General features: G+C 37.6%; 1 protein-coding gene across 1 annotated transcript; it reads left to right on the forward strand.

The window, feature by feature from the left end:
• The first annotated feature begins 5,712 nt into the window (after positions 1-5,712).
• Positions 5,713-24,073, forward strand: LOC123664642. The gene is made up of 8 exons (XM_045599160.1): positions 5,713-5,778; positions 6,532-6,626; positions 8,037-8,152; positions 9,552-9,596; positions 10,570-10,656; positions 11,768-12,463; positions 13,064-13,219; positions 23,973-24,073. The coding sequence occupies exons 1-8, from the start codon at positions 5,713-5,715 to the stop codon at positions 24,071-24,073; spliced, it is 1,362 nt and encodes a 453-aa protein (XP_045455116.1).

Consider the following 24,073-nt stretch of genomic DNA (forward strand, 5'->3'; position numbering starts at 1 on the left):
ACAGATTTTTTTTCTTATCAATAAGTAAAGAAAACGTTTGATAAAACAAAGAAAGTGTATGTACAAACTGAATAGGTTTTTTCCAGTATTAAAAATGTTATGTTGTTGAAATTCAGAATCAGTGAGCGATTTGTTAGACACTGTTATGACAGCAAATAAGGGTGACTGCTTAGTATTGAACAGCCTGCAATGCAGAACCACTGTTGACTTAACTTACATTGAAGAACTTGGCAACAGCCGTGAGAACTACATTATATACATACAACCCATATTGAGAAAAAAAGTCTAAAATTTCTAGTTTAGTTAAACAACACTGACCAAATTAAAGGTCAATAAATATTAGCGACACCTACTGTGTGTCAAATGTGAGTCCCATACATACTACAAGCTGTATGTTCAAAGTAACAATAAAACGTTACAAGCGTATCTTGACACATAATAAAGAACATAAACGCAACAATAAATATATTCAGAACAGTCGCTTATTGAATAACAACGTTCATTAAATCATTACGGACGTTGATTGCGCGAATTAACCAGTTTTCTAACTTACCGATGACGTCACGACCGTGCACTATTTATTATTTAACACATCACTTATACACAATGAACAAATAAGTTAAAAATTAGTGATAATTTTGTGTTTTGTTAATGTTTCCTTTTGTTCAAGATACGTTCGGCGTTGGGCGGACAAGCGAGTGAGTGCTGGGTCGGTAAGTCGGGGAGACGGCGCGTCGCGCATGCGCGCCGCGGCCCGCGCCGAGCGAGGTCCTTGCACAACTGTGTTGATAACATCGTGTTCAGCTGAAAGTGAAAACAAGCTCCTTCGATATACAATTATTGTTTTACGTTATGCTCTTGTATATATTTTTTTTTTATCAAGTAAAATTTATGCCTCAAAATGTGACAAATGTTTAAACCTATTTAAAGTTAAAAGAACTAGGCCCTTCGCATAAGGCTTCAGTTAGTAAAGGGTTGCATCAATAGTTCCCTTGTAGACATTTCCACAGGCGTTGACGTTCATATTTCAAGGTGAAAACGAAAATATTAATGTACTATGTACTTACGATTCAGCCTGTAATATCTTGATATCTAATTCTCTGTGAGTAACTATGGCTGTCAGGTGTATATAATAACAACCAGGATCGACAGCTTGACGTGATCTCCGAGGCACGATGGGGAGACCCATAAAACAATCAGATCGGAAAAAATCGTCTTAAGATAAATTACAAATATACGTTTGTATTGGATAAACTCAACAATTACAGGACCGACTCCTTTAACCAGGAGAAGACTGCGTTACAACTGATACTGAACGATCAGTAAACACAGGCTATGTTATTACGAGAGAAAACGAAAAATCCCAAATCATGTAATCCGCGCAGGCGAAACCGCGGGCGGAAAGCTAGCTATATAAACAACATTTTTTTTACTTTATTTGAAAAATAAACAGCAGTATAAAAAGTCCCAATTTGAATTTGTTGGATTTTTCTGAAATTATGATAAATTTAACGTTGATATTAGTTTGAAATGTGTTTAGAATTCCTAATGTGTAGGTAACACGAAAATAAAATCGTAGATATTAATAATAGCATGGTGTCGTCTCCTGTCAAAGATTTTCATTGTAATATGAAACTTTGAATAGTTAAGGGTTTCTGTAAAGAGCTCATTATAGACGGCGCCACGGTTCGCTTAAACTAGTGTTGCCCAAATGCAAGAACAAGACGAGACTTAGCCAGTCTTGTTCTTGGTCTTGCGCCAATACACCTGGTCTTGGTCTTGGTCTTGGTCTTGCGCTCCCAGTCTTGGTCTTGGTCTTGGTCTTGCAGCAAGAGTCTTGCAAGTCTTGCAATTACCTATTAGTCTATTACTATTTATTAAAGTTTACTTTAAATCTTAGAAAAACGTATTAGAATTGGAACATTGTGAGCTTGAATTAACATAGCCATAGTAAAGATCAATACTTACGTAAGTTAATGGCGTTTTTGAAAGTATCGCATGAATAGCTACGCAGAGTTAAAATTCTTTTAACAGTTAAAAAAATATTCTTACCTGTCCACTTCTTCCAGCGGTTACTAAAAAGCTTGTGATATCTCCACTTAATTTTGGTTTAACAGGAAGAAATATTTCTGATTCCTTTTTGTGGAAAGATATTAGATGTTTCCTTAAGCCTGAAGTGTTTCTGTTTTTCATTTTTATTTCAATCTTTTTATGTTGGCACAATTTACAGAAGGCAGTTTGGGATGCATGAATTATTTCGAAAAACTCCTCAAATTTGCTTTTGGGTCTTTTAGATCTGTGACTCAAACTCTCGTTACTCGGACTAGAATAATTTGAATCTTCGTCACTCATATTAAATTGTACACGTGATACGTTTTTAGAAAACAACGAGAATTAGTAAAAACAATTATTAAGTTAGACTCGAAGCACAGCTCAATTGGAAATGACTGGAATTAAAATAATTCCTTTATTTATAGTACGTTTCCTTGCTTTCTACCGCGCCGCCTCGCCACGTGCCGGCTCTATGAAAAGGATGCCGCCGCAAATCAAATAATGCCGCGTGCGGCGTACAAACACACACTAAATATTACCTACTTGTACAGACGCGACGCGTGAATAAAATATATGTAAAGAATTAGTGCCAATCACTATTCTTTACATATAAGTGAATGTTTTGGCGTACATCTATACTAATATTATAAAGCTGAAGAGTTCGTTTGTATGTTTGATGACAGAAGTTTTAAAATAAATAAATAAGTCCTGAACGTCACTATACCTCCAAAGTTACTATTCCTCGTGGACGAAGTCGCGGGCACAGCTAGTAAATACTTACTCTCATCATCTCTCTCAGAGATATTCGGGCTGGTAAGTAATACAAAACTCTTATCGCAGGCTTTTTATTTTATTAGTAGGTAAGTACCTACGCTTTTTATATTATTTTATTAGTTTTGTAGAATTTTTTTACACGTTTCAAGTATATTTAAAAGTGGCTACAATATTTATTAAACGGGTGATATTTGAACACTTTTTGCTATTTTTTCGTGTAAAAACTTAAGAAATATAATGACTAAATGTACAATAATAGTACCTAAGTAATTAGTTTAAAACCATATAAGTAATCAATATTATAATATATACTTACTAGAATGAATTAATATGACATCTACTACCTATCCTTACCATTTTATCCTAATCATAATACTACTTGCGTGATCAGTATAATGTATTCATTTTCATTCTAAGCACTCTGAAACTTATTTATTCTTTGGAACACCTGTAGGTACTCTTAAAATTCGAAATTATTTTGCATGAGTATACCTACGCCCTATGGCGGCAATCAAATAGTGTCAAATGTTATGATTTCGGCGTGGCGGCAACGATTGTTTTAGATTTCAAAAGAAGCCGCCGGCGCGTGTATCATAACCATGTACTTCCGAAAAGCGGCAAATTTCTTTGAGAAGTAAGTACAAAACCTTTGATGCCGCATTATCAAAGTGCCGATGGTTAAAACATAACTATGCATGCACTCAGTTTGATTTTAATAGATATTTTTTTATTCGCTATGTTTATGTTATTAGTCGTAATGCGCATAGGTCCAGTTTTTCATATTCTTTGATACAGTTTTTTGCGTCTCATAGAATTCCTAAGCGTACCTACCTATACACCTAACTGTTACACCTAACTACTCAGTGAAATAGCGCTAAGTCCTAGCTGCAAGACGCAAGAGTCTTGCAGGCTATGTCTTGTTCTTGCTCAAGTCTTGCACGGTCAGTCTTGGTCTTGGTCTTGCTAAAAATACGCGGTCTTGTTCTTGGTCTTGGTCTTGCAAAAACGCAAGAACAAGACCAAGACTGCAAGACCAAGACTGAATTTGGGCAACACTAGCTTAAACCGAATATAAAAATCCTCAATCAAAAATTTCGATCTAGCGGGTACATCGTTCCATAGCTTAATTGGCTAGAGCGCCGACACGGTCAGTCGGAGACGCGGGTTCAACCCTCGCTGGAGCGGTCAATTTTTGATATGATATTCAAAAATTATTTCATACTCTTAAAAATAATAACATTAAAAAGTCACTCATCAGTCTACGATTGCTTAAGCTCGCTGGTGTCGCTCTTCCTGATGGTACCTACCATAAAATATGAATCATGTTACATACAAATAATCTTATTCCTGTATAAAAGATGTTATCCCACTTTTCAATCTCATATTCGAAGCTTGTATGTGTCCAATAGTTTGTAGGTCAACGGTAAGTAGGTTAGGTAAGTGTAAATTTGATTTATTTGCAAGCGTCAAAATATTCGCTATTAATGTTCATATTTATTCGTTACGGCGATTGAAATAATTGGTATTTTTAAAGCCTCGGGGGATATCGTATCATAAACATTAAGGTCAAGATGTTTGCCTCCCTTTTTAGAAAAGACCTCACAATATTACTCCACATAAATTATATATCATTTTATAGATAACTAGCGACCCACCCCGGCTTCGCACGGGTGCAATGCTGATACTAAATATACTACAGAATGTCTTTATTTTTAGTGTGAAGCTAGCTTATAGCATGGTTATTAACATAATAACAACAACATTCAAATATGCGTCGTTAGATTACACGTTGTTACAGAATGCGTAGAAGAAATAAAGGTTCACTGCTCGTTCCCCGTAGGTGATAGCGTGATAATTTGTAACCTATATGTTGACCCGACTTATTAATAATATTCGTGCCAAATTTGAAGTAAATCCATGCAATACTTTTTGAGTTTATCCCGGACATACATACAGACAAACAGACAAAAATTCTAAAAACTATATTTTTGGCTTCAGTATCGATTGTAGATCACACCCCAAGTATTCTTTTAAAAAAATATTCAATGTACAGTTTTGACTTTCCTACCATTTTATTATATGTACCTATAGATTGCTTGCTCTATGGAATCAACAACTAAAAAATTTATTATTGCTTTTGTTTTTGTAAATTAATTAATTATTAAAATTATATATATGACGACTTTAATTTTGAAACAACGTCAAATCGATAACGATGGGTAAATTATTTGTTCAATTTCAAATCAACTCACGTATAAATCAACTTTTTTTGTAATTTTGTAAAGTGGTAATTACACTTATTTAGTGCGAATTATTCGCACGGGTAGTAGGTATAGCTAGTTTTATATTATTTTAGAAATCCTATGTACCTAACATTCCTAATCAAGTCATACAAAATTATTGCCAATAAAATTTAAAAATAATTTTCAAAAAAAAAAATTATATGACGTTTTCCTCTGCTATGAGCACTACATATAATTATGTTAATTTTGAGATATAAAATTAGTTAACTAGTATGGTGTTTAAACTGCAACTGCTTCTATTTTACTTCACTATTTCGAGTTATCTGTAAAAAAAAACCATTTTATATTAAATAATTATTTATTTGTAGACTTTCGAGGATGAGACTTTGGAGGTCTTCTAAATAAAAATCTTATAGGTGTGTCTGTACCTATGCTTAAATACTTATCTCAAGAGCTATCTGATAGATTACAAAATTTTCTCACTGGATCACCAAATAGGCTATAATGCAGCAATCTCACCCCTCACAGGCCTATATCAGATAAAAACATGCAATAAATGTTATAATATTTGATGAAATCAAATTAGTTATCAGCGAATGATATCGTTCAATTATATACAGTGTGACAATAAAGAGATATTATTATGAGTGACAGGGATGAACATACAGGATGTTGGGAAGGCTTCGTGGGGCGGGAGACAGAGAGGGATGTAGGGATGGGGATCGATGAGAGCGCGACACTCCGGCGCCTCCGCCCGCCGGCGGCACACCGGGAGATATTGTTCATACTAATACAACTTCAACATATAATTTGTATGAGTTATGATTAATGAAAATTGAATGAGTCCTAGTTCTTTATTCTTTATATCTTCATATATATAAATTAGGCGTCACGTTGTTTGCCCGCGATGGACTCCTAAACTACTTAACCGATTTTAATAAAATTTGCACACCGCGTGCAGTTTGATCCAACTTGAAAAATAGGCTATATTTTATTTTGATTTATGTAATTATTATATTTAAGAAAAAAATAAGGCAGTGCGAAGTTCGCCAGGTCAGCTAGTCCTTTTTTATATGACACAAATTCCCCTGAATGCAACACTAGCATCACTGTCTTGCAAAAGTCATCTGTGTATATGGTGACTAGCTAACTTCAGGGTGTCGGATTTTTGTGACAGTGTATATAAAAATTTACTCCAATCATTTTTCCCTTACGCGCCAAAAGAAATATAACTTAAAATTTATTATGCTACCATTTTATTCTTAGTTATTTAAAATATGTGTAGACTCTGTTTACGTTCGAAAAGTGTATATAATTACCGTATGACGAAATTAATATTTTCATTTCATTTCTATAAAAAAAAAAACTTATAAAGGCTCAAGTCAAAAGAAACGTTTTAAATCAAAATATAAATTCATAAATTTTTTTCAGTAGTGTTGTTACAGTGACTATATTGTCACAGCTGTCACAGCGTCTGCAGTACCGGGTGTACCCCGGGCCGCTGCTCCCAGCGCAAACCGCCGCCGCGCACTCGCGCGCCACATCCCTCTCCGACATGTACACATCACTGTGCAGTCGATACTGATAATACAACTCCAACTAATTACTCCAGTTGAATTCCTTACATATACCGATAAACGTAAATATGAATAAACGTATTTATTTGTGATATATCGAAGTTCGTCTTTTACATAAACGGGGTAAGTATTTACTGTTTTATCCTTCGGAAAAGAAAAAAACAATATATTGTAGTTTTGTTTTAAAATTATAACAGAAAGAATAATCTCTGACCCGGTTGTTTCATGATCATCAAATAAATGATGTAAGTCTTAGTAATTATTATTCATCTAAGAAAATACTTAATTTGTGGACGCAAACGTTAGATATCGTTAACTTGTTAGTTTCTCATTAAAATTATACGCAGACACGAAAAATTACAAGCAATCTCAGAAGATTCTAGATTCATCTGATGTCTAAATTATGTCCCTAGATTACGAATCTCGTTAAGGTCAAGTCTCGAGACATTAATTAATTTCTTGAAATATGTGAAAATGGGCAACTGCAATTTGATTCAAGTATAATGGATATATAGGGGAGTAAGAGGAGAAGAATATAATTTAAATATTGCAAACATTTATTGTTAGATCGATCTGTCATTTAAAAATATAATACTTATGTTTAACATTACCTATTGTAGCGGATCGTCTCATTGGCTTAAAATTCTCTTTACGCTAAAGAGCTTTTCGTGAGTCTATAAATAAATAAAAAAAAAAATTAAATTATAATTATAATGACCTGAGAAAAAACCAGACAATAAATTCTGAGACTTTTTGTCTCTGCCTCTTGGACCACTGTTTGTTACGTGAGTTATAAAATAATTGACAAAAAAAAATTGATAATCCAATTTTATAATATTCAATTTCACTCAATGTGGACAAAATTTAGAAAGGAGTAACTTAAACAGACCTTGAAAATATTATATAAGAGAAAATATTGCAGAGATTTTTGAAGGAAAACTTCTTCACGCTCGCTTGACTTGGAGGAGTAAGCTGGTGAATTCGTGACGAGAGTGTTACTAAAAGTGTGATCGGACTGAGGTTAAGAGGGACATATGTGTAAGTTAGTGAAGATAGAAAGAGTTACGTATTTACGAAGTTTTACTTCAACGTGTGGTCTAAAGCACTTTTTTTATATTGTTTTCTAATGTTTACGCGAATTTTACTCATTTAATGAAACAATTTTTTTCGGATTTTATCGCGGTTTAGTATTAACTTTTGATTCCCGACGTTTCGGATACTTTACAGCAACCATGGTCACGGGAGTCCTCCCGTGAAAAGTTGTATCACTTTTTTTATTTCTTCAAAGCGTTTTGTTCGAAATTTATAGTGCAGTAACTAAAGAAAAATCTTAAAATAGTTGCGCAAAAACAAAGCATTTTAGATAGGCTTAAAAGTGAGATTGTTTCAGAGGCATGGGCGGGCTGGGCGCGCTGGGCGGCGCGGGCGGAGTGTTGGCGGCGGAGGTGTGCGCGCCGCTGCTGCTGCTGTGCTGGCTGTGCTGCTGGCCCGACGACGATCGCTCCGGTAACACGCCACATGCGCATGTCTGCTACATGCAACATGCATAGTTGCTAATGCTAACCCTGTATCCTAGCCGTGTAATAGGATGTAATATCGTCGCTAACCGAATGGTCTAGCAGTACAGGGTATTTATTAAGCTTTATTTAGGCCCTGGCTTTATTAGGTAAAAGTTATGTGTTTTACAATTAACACATACGTAATTTATGCTGGACCGATTTTTATGAAATTTTATGTGCATATCGGGTAGGTGTGAGAATCGGTCAGTATCTATTTTTCATACCCCTAAGTTATAAGGGGTTGAGGGGGGAGGGGATTAAGGGGGTTAATAACATATATGGCAAAACACGCCACGTTGGCGCAACGGTCACAACCATGGATTGTGGTTCGATTCCCGCACGTGACAAAAATTTGTATACAAGTTTGCCGTGGTCTGGGTGTTTGTCCAGTCCTTGTGGGTCTCCCCACCGTGCCTCGGAGAGCACGTTAAGCCATCGGTCCCGGTTGTTATCATGTACACCTGATAGCGATCGTTACTCATAGTAGGGAATATATCCGCCAACCCGCATTGGAGCAGCGTGGTGGATTAAGCTATGATCCTTCTCCTACATGGGAAAAGAGGCCTATGCCCAGTAGTGGGATATTACAGGCTGAAGCGCGATGGCAAAACAACGTTTGCGGGGTCAGCTAGTATACATATATATTTTAAAATATATTATTCGCTATTGGGACAGCTAATAGCGGTAACGCGCAGTGTTTTGTAAGTCTTTTTATTATTGCTTCCTATTTCATATCAAATTTCTGTGATTCCCCATATGTTATATATGTTACCGGCCAAACCCGAATTCAGGACAATCTAGTTTTGCCTAGGCTAAACTAGTTCTTCCTATACGTGTTAGGATTAACTAGTATAGCCTAGGCAAAACTAGTTTGTCCTTAGCCCGATGGGATAAACCAGTTTAGGCTAGTCCAAACTAATTTGTCCTAAGCCCGATAGGATAGACCAGTTTAGGCCAGGTCAAACTAGTTGACTTTATATGACTTTCCAATCTCTCTTATATATCTTACTTAATATTTTGACTATTTTGACTAAGTTAAGGTTGCCTATAACACTGGGTTCATTACCTAAGTTTGTAATGTACCTAATGTTAAGATGTATATTTTTATTATTATTGCTTGATATATTGCTACCTTAACTTTCTTTTATTATTGTTGAGTTTTTGTTTTTGTAAATTATATTATTTTTGACTTTCCTTAAGTGTGTGTATATCACCTTATGGCGAAATAAATGTTTTCATTTCATTTTATTTCATTATAGTTAATAATATTTTAAGTTGTATATATTGCACGATTTGTATGTATGTAATGTATTTATTTATATCGGAAATATTTGCTATTTTTCCAGATTCTAGCTCTGAAATGTATCCTCAAAAGCCTGTTATGTCTAACGGTAAATTTTATTATTATATATTATGAATTATTTAAATTGTTCCATTGTTAATATACTATATACTTTCATAATAATAATTTACAGTCGGTTCATATTTATTTTCTTTCGTAAAAATAATAAGAATGTATTTAATTAAAAAAAAAAATCGTTCAAAGCAATTTGAGCCACTAACTTACAGTAAGTAATGTTTTGTACCGGCAAGATTAAATACAATAGAAAAGTAAAAAAGTACATTTATATATAAAATTTTCTTGTCACAATAACAACATATGTTATAGGGGGGGGGGGATATGTTATAGCGGGGTCAGCTAGTAATACTCTAAAATTTCGCTTACCTTGTTAAACAAAATAAACTTCAAATAACTTCAATACATTATTCGTAACAATCCTATAAGGGTCGAATGTAAAAATGTTGAAAGAAAGCTATAATGCTGTAGATGAGTATATACGAGTTCAGGTTATGACACTAAGCATAGAGCCTAATGTCATAAGCTTCCTATTTTCAAAATGTGCTGTGCTGCATGGCTGCAATAAACACAGATGACGTCATTTTTAAGCGGCAAACGAAATCGAACTTACGTCCATGTGTATATTTGTATTTTAGGACGATTCTAGGAGGGACCAATCTTATATACAAAATTATCGTGTCACAATATTGGTTACAATACTCCTTAGAAACGGCTGGACCGATTTTTATGAAATTTTGTGTGTATATCGTGTAGGTCTGCAAATCGGCCAACATCTATTTTTCATTTCCCTAAATTTTAAGGGAGGTAGATAAAGGGGGTTAATAGCATATATGGCAAAACAACGTATGCGGGGTCAGTTAGTACAAAATAATAAAACCAATGACTATATGAAGAGTATATAATGTCGACTACAAATATTCAAAACAGTTCATATATTGCAATATCGTCTCTTTTAAATAAGAAACATATAAATACATATTGATTTTTATATGCTCGTATTTCAGAGTCAAGTTCGCGACACCGATCCGGCGAACTTTTCGGAAGGCGTTTTGCAAGTAGCGCCGTATCTTTGCACACACCGAGCACCTCTGGTAACTCAAATATTAACGCAAAAGAAATAAGTACTTCAAGTTTAAGTTAACGTCATTATAAGAGAATAAACAGATTTACAAGTTTAGATTAAGAGTTAAAAATTAGGAACCGTTTGGGTGAAAACTTCGTTCTTGTAACTAACTAGCGGACCCGGCAGATGTTATCCTGCCCGAAATAGCATTAGTAGCTACCAAATTTGGTGGCTAACATACCGATAGTAGCGCCATATACCGGGTCCAATTGTGTTTCCAAACCATCCATGAACGCATTGAAATATATACACGAAATTTCAACCAAATCTATCTAGCCGTTTAGGAGGAATTCAGTGACAAACACACGTACAGAAGAAATATACAGTTTGAATCTTCATAAAGTGCACATATCAAAATCAGGGAAACTACACCCTATTTCATCGATGAAAAAAATATCAAAAAAAAAAAAAAAATTATATTTGATTTTTAATGAATATTTTAAAAAATTTAATTGCAGCTGCTAGCCCTATTTAAATAAATCGGTGTAACTTTTAAACTAAATGTCTTATCACGATGGAGTAAATTTTATAATACTTGCCTATCTTGTTGTCTCTATTGTTGTATCTGAGTAATGATTGTGCAATTTTTACTTTTAGAAAGCTGATACCATGTATAATAACTGAGAATTTAAAAACGTAGGGTAATTAGGACGATGTTTTAAGAAATTTTTAAAATTAATGTGAAAATGACGATAAAATAACAGATTTTCATAAAATTCTTCTTTATTCTAAATTTATCGCATTTAGGATATTTTTACTTTATGAGTATAGCCTATTATTAGCAAGCATTATAAAATTTACTCCATCGTAATAAGACATTTAGTTTAAAAGTTACACCGATTTATTTAAATAGGGCTAGCAGCTGCAATTAAATTTTTTAAAATATTCATTAAAAATCAAATATATATATTTTTTTTGATATTTTTTGCATCGATGAAATAGGGTGTAGTTTCCCTGATTTTGATATGTGCACTTTATGAAGACTCACCCTGTATATATAGGTATATATTAGTTATTCTGGAAAGTATTGATGGGTATTATATAATAAAAGAAACATTCACGTCAAATTTTAAACTCAGGTCACACAAAACAACCGCTGTCCGCTCATCGAAGTCACGAGGAGATAAGGAGCAGGCGTAAGTCGCAGCTGGAGCCGTCGGACCAAGAGGCTCGCTACCACTCCGCGCCCAGCGTCATCGACGAGGTCATACATAGGCGAGATTGGGAGCGCTCCACTAAGGAACTCTACATACCTCTCAAACCTGACAGCGAATTCTCTAATGTGAGCGACGTCTCCGACAAGTCAGAGAAAGAGAACACTCCAGAGGACACCACTGACATGGACAAAGTTGTCGTCAGAACTTGCAAGAAACACTACACCAACATCAAATCTTCTCGCAAAAAAGAAGTCAATAAGGAATCACTGAACGATGATGTTAAGGACACTGACGCTTCCGAAAGTGTGACGAATTTTTACATCGGTGACACGAGTGCTAGAACCAGCCCCAACGAGAATTTAAGTGAGATAAAAGCTGTAGACACGATTAAGAATACCTACAAAGTAAAGGAAGCCAAGCAATGTCTAAACGAATCTATAAGAACCAAGGATCGACAGAGACAGCCGTTGATTCCTCTGGCTGAGTTCCAAGTGGCTGGGTTTGATAACAATGACTTAGAGATAGATCTGGATCGGTCAGGTGCTATACACCACAGCGTGGAATCTCGCTCCAGTCTCCACAACACTCACACTATTCCAGCTCCACCGCCATCTGTAGGTTAGCTAATATTCAATGTAATGTATATTTAACTCTTTTATTTTACTTATTTAAATTTCGTGCGCCATAGGAACTACATAAGAACTTGATGACGATAAGCACTATTTCGTCTTGAATTATACGTAGAATTCAGTTTTCACCAGAGCGGTCAATTGTAAATGATAACTTTAAACATTTTGATCTAGGTTACCTACTATAGTATTCGCTTCAGCCTGTAATATCCCACTACTGGGCATAGGCCTCTTTCCTCATATAGGAGAAGGATCAAAACTTTATCCACCACGCTGCTACAATGCGGGTTGGCGGATATATTCCCTACTATGAGTAACGATCGCTATCAGGTGTACATGATAACAACCGGGACCGACGGCTTAACGTGCTCTCCGAGGCACGGTGGGGAGACCCACAAGGACTACCCAAAAACTTAACCACGGCAAACACCTGTATGGCCAATACAAATATTTGTCATGAGCGGGGATCGAACCCTCAACCGTCAGCGCAAAGGGTACAATCCATGGCTGTAACCGTTGCGCCAACGCGGCGTCAACGTAGTATAGCTAGAGCAATACGGTGTTTTTGAATACGAGTGTCCACCGGCAGAAGCGGTGGGCTACGAGTGGGACGCGGCGTACCTGGAGGAGAGCGGCGCGGCGGGCGTGTGGCGCGCGCCGGCGCCGGGCTGGCCGCGCGCGCGCCACGCCAGCGCCGGGGACGTGCTCGCGCCCGCGCCGCGCCCGCAGTCCGGCGCGCTCTCCGGTACGGCCGCGTATACTGGCGTTTTATGGAAGACTACTGTTATATCAACCATTGCTTCAATTTATATATTGTTACAAAAGTAAAATACGTCTTAGGAGAAGAAAAAAATGAAAGAAAGTTTACTTTGTATAACGAAACAAAAAATATAAAAGGGCACTTAATATAAAACCTTTTAAAACTTGAAAAAAAAAGTCCCGTTTTGCCCACAACTCAGACGAGGGTAAATATTGTTACGTATTAGGATTCGAAGGATTTGGAGAGAAAAACCTGCTGACTCTTTTCAAGACTTTATTCACTAGCACTAGGTCCAACACAAAGCACTAGGTTCAAACACTAAGCACTATCGATGTCCTAAGTCGTAGCCCATGTCGTAGGTTTCGCTGGTACCACTCTTGATCACTAGTTTTCACTCTTGAAGTCGCCTCGAAGATCGCTCAAACTGAACTGAACTCGCTCGCCTACCTGAGGCTATTTATATCGGCCGACACGAGTCCCAGACCATTCTGGAAAGTTCGCACATGTACCCGGTTTTCGAGACTAAACTTCTATATAGTTCCACAGTAGTTCCTCTAACGCCATCTAGTATTGAGTAGAGAGTTTCATGCTATCGCTGTCTTTGTGTGGTTTCAATGGTTGCCGCTAGACAGCGCTAGTTTCTTTGTGTGTTCGTAACACTACTCCCCTCTTAGAGATGCTCGTCCCGAGCATCGTTGTTACTGCCATGGTAACGCGCCAGACGGTCTATGTGTACCACTTTGAATGTCCCTCTTGGTTGCTTTTGTATCCTGTAAGTCACATCATTCAATCGGGTAACCACTTTGTATGGACCGTCCCACTTGGTCTGCAACTTTGGAGATTTCCCTTTTCGGCGGGTTGGGTTATGCAGCCATACCAGTGACCCTTCCTTGAAGCCGCTCGTGTTCGATTTCCGGTCGTATCTGGTTTTCATGTTCTCGCTTGAATGTAACCCATTTTCCCGAACCAAGGCGTGTATATAGCGCATTTTTTCCCTCAAATCGCTGACATAGTCTTGTACGGTATTTGGTCCCTCCGGTGACCCTCCAGTCAATAGGTCTACTGGTATTCGTAACTCTCTACCGTAATTGACATACGCCGGGGTAGCTTTTATGCTCTCATGCTCGGCGGTTCGGTACGACAGAAGGAAGAGTGGTATATACTTGTCCCAATCCTTTTGTTTGTCGTCTACCAATTTCGCCAAATGCCTCTCAAGGGTCTGGTTAAATCTCTCAACCATTCCATCAGATCGTGGATGGTACGCGGTGGTCCTTGTCTTATGCATGCCCAAAATTCTGCACACTTCCTGGAATACTTGCGATTCGAAGTTCCTGCCCTGATCAGAATGGATTTCTAGAGGCACACCAAAGCGACATATCATTTCTTCGACTAACTTAGAAGCGACTGTTGTAGCTTCTTGGTTTGGTATGGCGAACACTTCGGGCCATTTGGTGAAGTAGTCCATGACGACCATAAAATACTTGTTTCCCGATTCCGTTACAGGAAATGGCCCCGCTACGTCAACTGCAATTCGTTCCCACGGTGCACCGACGTTATACAACCGCAGGTTCCCACGGCTTCTAGTCTGTGGTCCTTTTACAGCAGCGCAAGTAGTACATTTGCAGCACCAATCCTGTACATCATCTCGACAATGCAACCAGTAAAAGCGTTCTCGCACTTTTGTTAACGTCCTCTTGACACCTAGATGACCTCCTGATACGCCATCATGTATTTCACGGAGAATATCTGGTACTCTCGTTCTTGGGACAATTATCTGAAGGTGGAACTCTCTGCCGTTAGTCCTCTCCCATTTCCGGTAGAGTATTCCATTTTGAAGTATCAGACTGTCCCATTGAGCCCAGTACGCCTTAGTGACAGCGCCAGTGGGTGCAACCTCACTCCAGATTGGTTTTACGTAACCCCGTTTCTTCCATGTGATGATGTGCCGAAGGTCGTCATCTCTTTCTTGAGCTTCCCTCATAGCATCATTCTCCCAGATACCCAAGGGACTTGTTCTTGTTAGCTTTAATGTTACTTCATTAGATTCTTGCTTAACACAATGTTTGCAGTCTTCCAAACACTGCCTTCGTGAGAGTGCGTCGGCATTCCCATGCATTTTTCCGCTGCGGTGTTCCGCCTTGAAGTCGTACTCCTGAAGCTGCTCAATCCATCGAGCTACTTGACCTTCTGGGTTCTTGAATTGCAGTAGCCACTTCAAGGCTGCGTGATCAGTTCGCAGTAAAAACTGTCTGCCGATGAGATATTTGTTGAAATGTTGTAGCGTCTTTACAACAGCCAAGAGTTCTCTTCTTGTCACACAGTAGTTTCTCTCTGGCTTGGATAAAGATTTGCTGAAATATGCAATAACTACTTCTCTTTCACTCTGTTTTTGAGATAACACCCCTCCAATGGCCGTGTTGCTTTCATCCGTGTCGACTATAAACCGACCTTCGGTTTGTGGATATCCCAGGATTGGTGTTTCACACAGATGTTTTTTCAGTTTCTGAAAAGAATCTTCACAAGTCCCATCCCAACTAAATTGTCGTTTATCTTCTGTCAGCCGATGTAATGGCTTGGCTATCTCTGAGAATCCCTTAACAAAACGCCTGTAGTATGAGCACAGTCCGAGGAATTCCCGCACTTCGGTTTTGTCTTTAGGGGTAGGCCATTTTTGGACTGCTTCCAGTTTCTCCGGGTCTGTCTGGATTCCATCACTGAAGATAACATGGCCGAGATAACTGACCTTATTCCTGAATAAACGACATTTTTTTGGGTTCAACTTTAATTTGGCCCCCTCTATTTTAGCGAAAACTCGCTCCAAGTTTTGCAAATGGTCCTCGAAATCACGGCCGACAATGATGACGTCATCTAAGTAGACTAAGCAAGCCTCTCCAACTAAGCCTGCCAGTACATACTCCATGAGTCACTCGAATGTGGCAGGTGCGTTGCACAATCCGAAGGGCATGACTTTAAATTGCCATAAACCTTTACAGGTCGAGAAAGCTGTCTTCTCCTTGTCTTTTGGATGAATTTCCACCTGCCAGTATCCAGATTTTAGATCTAGGGTTGAGACCATTTCATGCCACTCAAGGTATCCAAAGTGTCGTCGATTCGAGGTAACGGGTAACTGTCCTTCTTAGAGACATCATTGAGACGCCTATAGTCCACACAAAATCTCGTGCTACCATCTTTCTTTTTCACTAACACAACAGGTGAGCACCATGGACTTGCAGACGGTTCAATAATCTTATTCCTTCTCATGTCCTCCAAAAGGCCTTCAACTTCTTTTTCCTTTGCAATTGGTATCTGTCTTGCTCGTTGACGAATTGGTCTCTCGCTTCCGGTATCTATCCTGTGCTGGACTACTGACGTTCTTCCAAGGTCCCCTTCGTGACTGGAGAAGATATTCGCGTAGCGCTGTAAAAACTTCTTGGCTTTCATGCTCTGCGAATAAGTAAGATTATTCTTGCAGTCATCGAGTAGCTCAGTCACTAAACCGTAGTTGTTGCTCTTTGCCAAGTCTGCGCTTGTCATCGAACTACACTTTTTCATCCAGACAACTTCTTCGCACTTTCCAATGACGTCACCTTTGTTCAAGCAGATCTCGCGATCATCCAGATTCACAACCTTGACCACAGCGTTACTTTTGCAAAGCACTACGAATTTCAGCCCTTTGCCGCTCTTTTGATTCTTGCAATTTGAAACTTGTTTGATCTTGTAATTCTTGCAATTTGAAACTTGTTTGCTCTTGTGATTCCTGCAAAGCACTACGAATTTCAGCCTTTTGCAGCTCCGTTAGTTTAATTAAACTTCCTAATTGAAGAGCCTTTTGAGGGTCTGTAGAAGCTACGTTATCGCTGGTGGGCGTGGTAAGGTGAGCGGATCCAGTGGGCGGGGCTTGAGACAAAGTAGGCGGGGCCAGAGTCTGAGTAGGCGGGGCCTGAGCCTGAGTAGGCGGGGCCTGAGCGGGCGGGACCTGAGCCCGAGTGGGCGGGCCTGATCCTGAGTGGGCGGGGCCTGAGACCGAGTGGGCGGGGCCTGGGGGCGGGGTCAGTGGGTGGGACATGATTAGCTGGGTCAGTGGGCGGGGCTTGGTACACGGTGGGCGGAGCTTGATCCCCAGTAGGTGTGGCCTCCACAGCTCGTTGTGCCCTTGTCCTGACGCCCTTGAAGTCCTTGAAGTCTTTTCTCGGAGTCAATGGCATCTCTAAATCTCACTTCCGACACCAGTTGTTACGTATTAGGGTTCGAAGGATTTGGAGAGAAAAAGCTGCTGATTCTTTTCAAGACTTTATTCACTAGCACTAGGTCCAACACAAAGCACTAGGTTCAAACACTAAGCACTATCGATTTCCTAAGTCGTAGCCCATGTCGTAGGTTTCGCTGGTACCACTCTTGATCACTAGTTTTCACTCTTGAAGTCGCCTCGAAGATCGCTCAAACTGAACTGAACTCGCTCGCCTACCTGAGGCTATTTATATCGGCCGACACGAGGCCCAGACCATTCTGGAAAGTTCGCACATGTACCCGGTTTTCGAGACGAAACTTCTATATAGTTCCACAGTAGTTCCTCTAACGCCATCTAGTATTGAGTAGAGAGTTTTATGCTATCGCTGTCTTTGTGTGGTTTCAATGGTTGCCGCTAGACAGCGCTAGTTTCTTTGTGTGTTCGTAACAATATTATATAACAACTAGCTGACTCGGCAAACGTTGTCTTGCCGCTAAACGCTATTTAAAAATAGGGGTTGGTAGTAGAAGGGTGCAAATTTAGGGTTGTATGTATTTTTTAATGCGAAATCAGAATAAAATAAAAAATAAATAATATATCTATAAATAAATAAAAAATTTAGGGGTGGACTACTCTTAACATTTAGGGGGATGAAAAATAGATTTTATTCGATTCTCAGACCTACCCAATATGCACACAAAATTTCATGAGAATCGGTCAAGCCGTTTCGGAGGAGTTTAACTACAAATACCGCGACACGAGAATTTTATATATTAGATAAAGTTTTTTGGTTTTTTTTAGAGACGAGTCGATGAAATAGTTGCAAAATGAGATAAAAATGTCAAATGATTAAAAAAAAATAACACTGGCAGATTCTGAGATCATTAATTATCACAATCACTTATTCTAATAAGTATTATAATTATTAGTAATTTGAACTCTTTTTTGATAAATTACTGCCACAGGTACTTCGCATTACATTTTACTGCATCGACTAATTTCGAGCCTTGCGAAGTGCTCAGATAACTTATAAAATTTGAGTAAGTTTCGTCAAACTTTTATTAGGTCGATTGCCATGCGATTTCTGTCTTTGGTGTATAAGTTATTTAACAGACTGAATACTCTTTCACAACAAGCATTGCTTACTGGAATTGACAGTACAAATGGTATAATTTTTTTCAAGTTCTTGAAGTCGTTTTGCTCTTTAGATTTTTTACAAAAGTACGAACAGATTTTGTCATTTGACATGTTACTGTCATTCGGAAGGTGGTTAAATGCTTCTCTAAGGCAGCAGTAACCACTATATAAAGTATCTTGATCTATTTAATTTTTTTTAAATATAATAATAATAATAATAATAATAAATAATAATAATAATAATTGTATTGGGCGGGTGGAGTGACATTCAATAATAATAATAATAATTTATTTGCATTAAACATATGATATCATTTATAATAATAGGCTTACGTTTGACCACTGTTTCACATGATGACAAGTGAAAATGCTGTCTAAGATGGAGTATGCTTACCTAGAAGTAACCTGTTCACTCGCGAATTAAAGATACCCAGGTTATAGTTTTTTTTAACCTTTAATAACAGTAGTATGTAATTAATACATTTGAAATATTTAGCACGTAAGAAAACAGGGAGGGCTCTTCCCAAGTAAATAAATTTTCGCTTCTTAGGGATAATACAGCAAGCTTCTTATTATAATGAGTTGTCGGCGAAATCATAACATTCTACTAAATACTGAATTGCTCGCTATAAAATTGTTCAGCCTCGACACAGATTTTTTTTGTCTCATGATCGGAAATGTTCTTTAATAAGATTCTATTTCTACTTTCATATTATTTGTCATCCAACCTGTTTTTAAGGTGGCTCAACGGTTTTGTCATTCATTACACCATGAATTTCTAAGATGGTACATGCATCACTTTCTAAAGCTTGAGATTGCTTCTTGAAACTCTGACATGATATTATTTATTTATTTATTAATACTATAGATTAAAGAATTGTAAAGAAGGCGGGCTTAATGCTAAAATCATTCCCTACCAGCCAACCTTAGGACGTACAAGATCAGACGTTTGTAGGTGTGCAAAATTGAGTATTAGTAAAATTGACATTAAGAAGAAGAAAAAGGAGGAATAATAAGGTAACGTTAGTGGCAATCGTTATATTATATACACGAGCAATAATTCATATATATATGGTGCGTTGTTGAACAGTGAACCAACCAGATACACTGAACCACAGTCATATTGGCAAAACGACGTTGCCACTGTGACTGAGCTTGTTAATACATGTTTCTTGAGCGCTCTTCCACTCTCCCGTAGTTAGCCAGCGACCGTGGCTTGAGCGTGACGTGTAACAGAGGCTTGTTTGTTTCTCGCCAAAAAAACGTAGTATTTTTACGTAAGTATCTTGATTTTTATACATTTTGTTATTAATGATTAGAACAAAAGCTGTAAAGTGTCAAAATGGTTGTAGTTTTAGTCGTTTTATGAGCATATAGCGTTGTGACAATTCAGTGTATAAGCTATTTTTTTATTTTTTTATTTGTTGAATAGTGTGTGCATTGAACAGTGAACCACATCTGCATGGTTCTCAATGCACCGGTTCACTGTGTACCTTACGAGCCGGGTTCACTGTTCCTTAATAGTGCCATGTTGAAAATCAATCATATATTTGTTTATTCTAGGATGCCAAGACCAAAAAATAAGGAACGGAAAATAGGAAAGCACACAAAAGAGGACATGATGTCAGCTTTACAAATGGTACAAAATGGGGACTCCATTAAAATGGCGGCAAAAACTTGTAAAATTCCGTACCCCACATTGCGCCGTTACGTGAAAAACAAAAGTGAACATGGTGCTAATATATCACTTGTACCTAGGTATGATATTAATAAAGTGTTCACTGAAGAACATTAAAAAATATTAGTAAAGTACTATAAGGATTGTGCTCTAATGTTTTACGGTTTAACCGTTAAAGAATGTAGGAAGGTGTCTTATGAAATGGCAGTGCGTAATGGCATAAAAATGTCAAGCTCGTGGAAACGAGATCAGTTGGCAGGTTTGGAATGGTTTCGTAGCTTTAAAAAACGACATCCTGATATTTCAGTGAAGAAACCAGAAGCTGTTAGTCTCGCACGAGCTACCTCATTTAATCGTCAAACTGTTTCAATATTTTTTTAATAATTTGGAAAAGTTACTGAAACGAGAGCCTAGATTCGCGGATGGAACTCGTATATTCAACCTTGACGAAACCGGCACAACCACCGTCCAGAAACCTCAGAAAGTTGTGGTTCCAGCAGGAGCTAAAGTAGGTAAAGTCACAAGTGGAGAAAAGGGCACTCTTGTCACTACATGCTGTATGGTTAGTGCCACAGGCCACGCCCTGCCCCCGGCTATAATATTTCCTCGGAAAAACTTTAAAAACTTGATGATGCACGGTGCACCTCCAGGTAGTTTAGGGCTCGCGAATCCATCAGGTTGGATGACTAGTGACTTATTCGTGGAGGTGATGAAACATTTCATAAAGGGTTCAAGCACGACACCAGAAAATCCATGTCTGCTAATAATGGATAATCATGAGTCACATTTGTCCATTGAGGCTTTAGATTTGGCGAAACAATCTGGTGTTGTGATTCCTACGTTTCATCCTCACACTACTCACAAACTGGAACCCTTAGATGTGGGTTTGATGGGCCCATTAAAGACCTATTATTATTCTGCACTTGAGTCATGGATGCTACAGAACCCAGGGAAACCAGTTACAATCTACGAGATAGCAAGATTCATTGGTCATGCTTATCCCAGATCTATGACACCACTAAACATATCGGCAGCTTTCGCAAAATGTGGAATTTTCCCCTTTAATAAAAGGATATATTCTCTGATGAAGACTTCATGCCAAGTAGCGTGACAGACCACCCTGTTCCTGTGGTGTCACAAACATTGCCTGATGCTGAAGCTTCTGCAATTCTCGATACGAATAGCAACAAGAATCAACAGGATTCGACTCCTCTAGAGACACATCGTTCAAGTTATGGTCCTGTTGCAACCCCTGATCGAGAAAGTCCATCTATACTATCACAAGAACATAGTTATTACCAAAACGTGACACCATCAAAGAAACCAGATGAAGCATGTAATAGTGAAAATCATCCCCCAAAATCTGAGCATACCATCACTCCAGTAATGTTCCGTCCACCGCTAAAGGCCGGCTTACGTACCGACAAACAGAAAGGTAGAAAACTAGGCAAAAGCATGATAGCAACGGACACACCAGAAAAGGAAAGGATAGCCGAGGAACGTACTGCTGCCATAAATAGAAAAGGTCTGCATAAAAGAAAAGTTCTACAAGATTGTGGAAATGAAATGCTTCCATCGACAAGTAAAATTAGAAAAATACCAAATAAGAGAAACAAGAAAAGAAGAGTTGTACTAGACGTAGACAGTGAAACGAGTGAAGCAGAAGATATAATTCTTGAAAGTGAAACAGACCTAGAATCGAATGAGGAAGATGAGCAAATTATAGATGAAGATTTTCCTGTTTTACAGCGTAGGCCAATGACTGACGAATATGTCATCGTATTGCTGCAATCTAAAAATCGGGTTGTTCATGATATTGCGAAGATTGTGGTGATGATGAATATGGCGTTTCGTACTTGAAATTAAAAGATCGTCTTAATAAAACGTTTATATTTCCATTAGAACCTGATATGGCAAACGTGACACTGAGTGACATAAAAATGATTCTCCCTCCTCCTCGTGTGTCTGGTACAAAACGTCTGATTGAATATTCCTTCAACGTGAACTTATCTTTACTAAATATGGCGTGAATATTTAATTTGACGCATTTGGATGTTTTTTTTTTTCGCGGTTCCTTAAGTGGTAGGTACGAGTAGGTAAATGAATAGAGATTGTTTATCATAATTGGTACTTATCGAAAAGGCTGATTTTTAAATATCCAAAGAGAAAACGTTAATTATATTTAAGTATATCATTAATATATAATTTTATCATCATATCATTATATCATTAATATTTTAATTTTTAGTTCAAGTTTAATTATTGATATTTATTTTGTGTTATTTTTTTGTATTCCGTGGTCCTATAAATGAAGGCTGTTCGTAATGCCATCGAAAAGGCTGTTTGTTAATAATCTAAAAAGGTTTATATGATAATTTTAAGTATTTTTTTTTTAATAAAAGTAACAATTTATTATTTGTATTTTTTTAATAAAAGTTTATTATCAAAAATCGCGTGATTTCTTCTCACAAATAAGCATTTTACTGGTAATGAAATTATGGTTCACTGTTGAAATGTAGGTGGTTCATTGTAAACTACCCATAGTACACAGTGAGCCAAATTTCATTTTTTTTTTAAACCTTCTATAAGGGTTTTAGTTTGTTTCTCTGGCTTTCGGTAACTTAAAACTGAGAAACCTTATGAAATTACCTAAACGATGTCACCAAGACCAAAATTTTAGCTTTGTTTATTTTATTTTTGATTTTTAGTTTTGTGTTTGTGACTTAGAAAAAGAGGTGGTTCACTGTTCAACAACGCACCCTACCATACAAATATATACATACATAAACAGATACAAACTTACATACACATATAAATACATACATACATACATACCTATATAAGTATGAAGTATAGATAAGCTTCTGAAACCTCTTCGTGTTTACATTCATTGATCTCTTCATTGTTATCGAAATGCGTTTATACTCTTCGACACAAATTCCCATATACATTTCCGAGGGTCATTTTCCCCTTTAAACAAAAAGTAGTGCTTTACAGCAGGCCAGCAATTAAGCGAACGGTCAAAAGCGGGAAAAAGAGATAGCCATCTTGTTGGGACGTGCTGAAGAAGGTTTTTGTACTCGACACTCGCAAACAAGAAACGTTCTTTTAGTTTGTCGGTTTATGTAGATGATGAGCTAAATTCGTTGAATGTTTTTATTCTAATGCTTTCAATATCTATGGACAAAGCTTTAACGGCGTATTTTACGCAATTGTTTATGACATGGCTAGAATTTTATTTTATTTTATAACTCTGCAAACTGAACAATAACTTTTTTGTTGAATTCTACGCGGGCGAAGTCGCGGGCACAGCTAGTCATTAAACTAATCCTGATCTGCATATATTAATTTCTTTTTAATAAAAAACTTTAAATTTAATTCCTGGCAACTGCAAAACTGTTTATTGGATTTTATTATACCTACACTAGGTGTGCCCCGCAGTTTCACCCACGTTAAATACTAGACTAGCTGACATGGCGAACTTCGTACCGCCTTTTTTTCATAAATATAATAATTACATACTCGTATAACAAAATAAAATCTAGCCTATCTTTCAAGTTGGGTTAAACTGCACGCGATGTGCAAATTTTATTAAAATCGGTTATGTAGATTAGGAGTCCATCGCAGATAAACTTGATTTGTTGAACAATGTTGATTTTCATTCTCTGGTCTCATTAAAACAAATGACGTTCCAGAGAGCGACCTGGACTTCGAGCTGGAAGGTTGCGACGAGCCGCCGCCCGCCTACCACGAGCTCGATCTGCTCGCCGCGGACCGGAAGGAGACTGCGATATAA

This window comes from Melitaea cinxia, chromosome 22 (assembly GCF_905220565.1).
Source record: "Melitaea cinxia chromosome 22, ilMelCinx1.1, whole genome shotgun sequence".
In the NCBI taxonomy this organism is placed as follows: Eukaryota; Metazoa; Arthropoda; class Insecta; order Lepidoptera; family Nymphalidae; genus Melitaea; species Melitaea cinxia.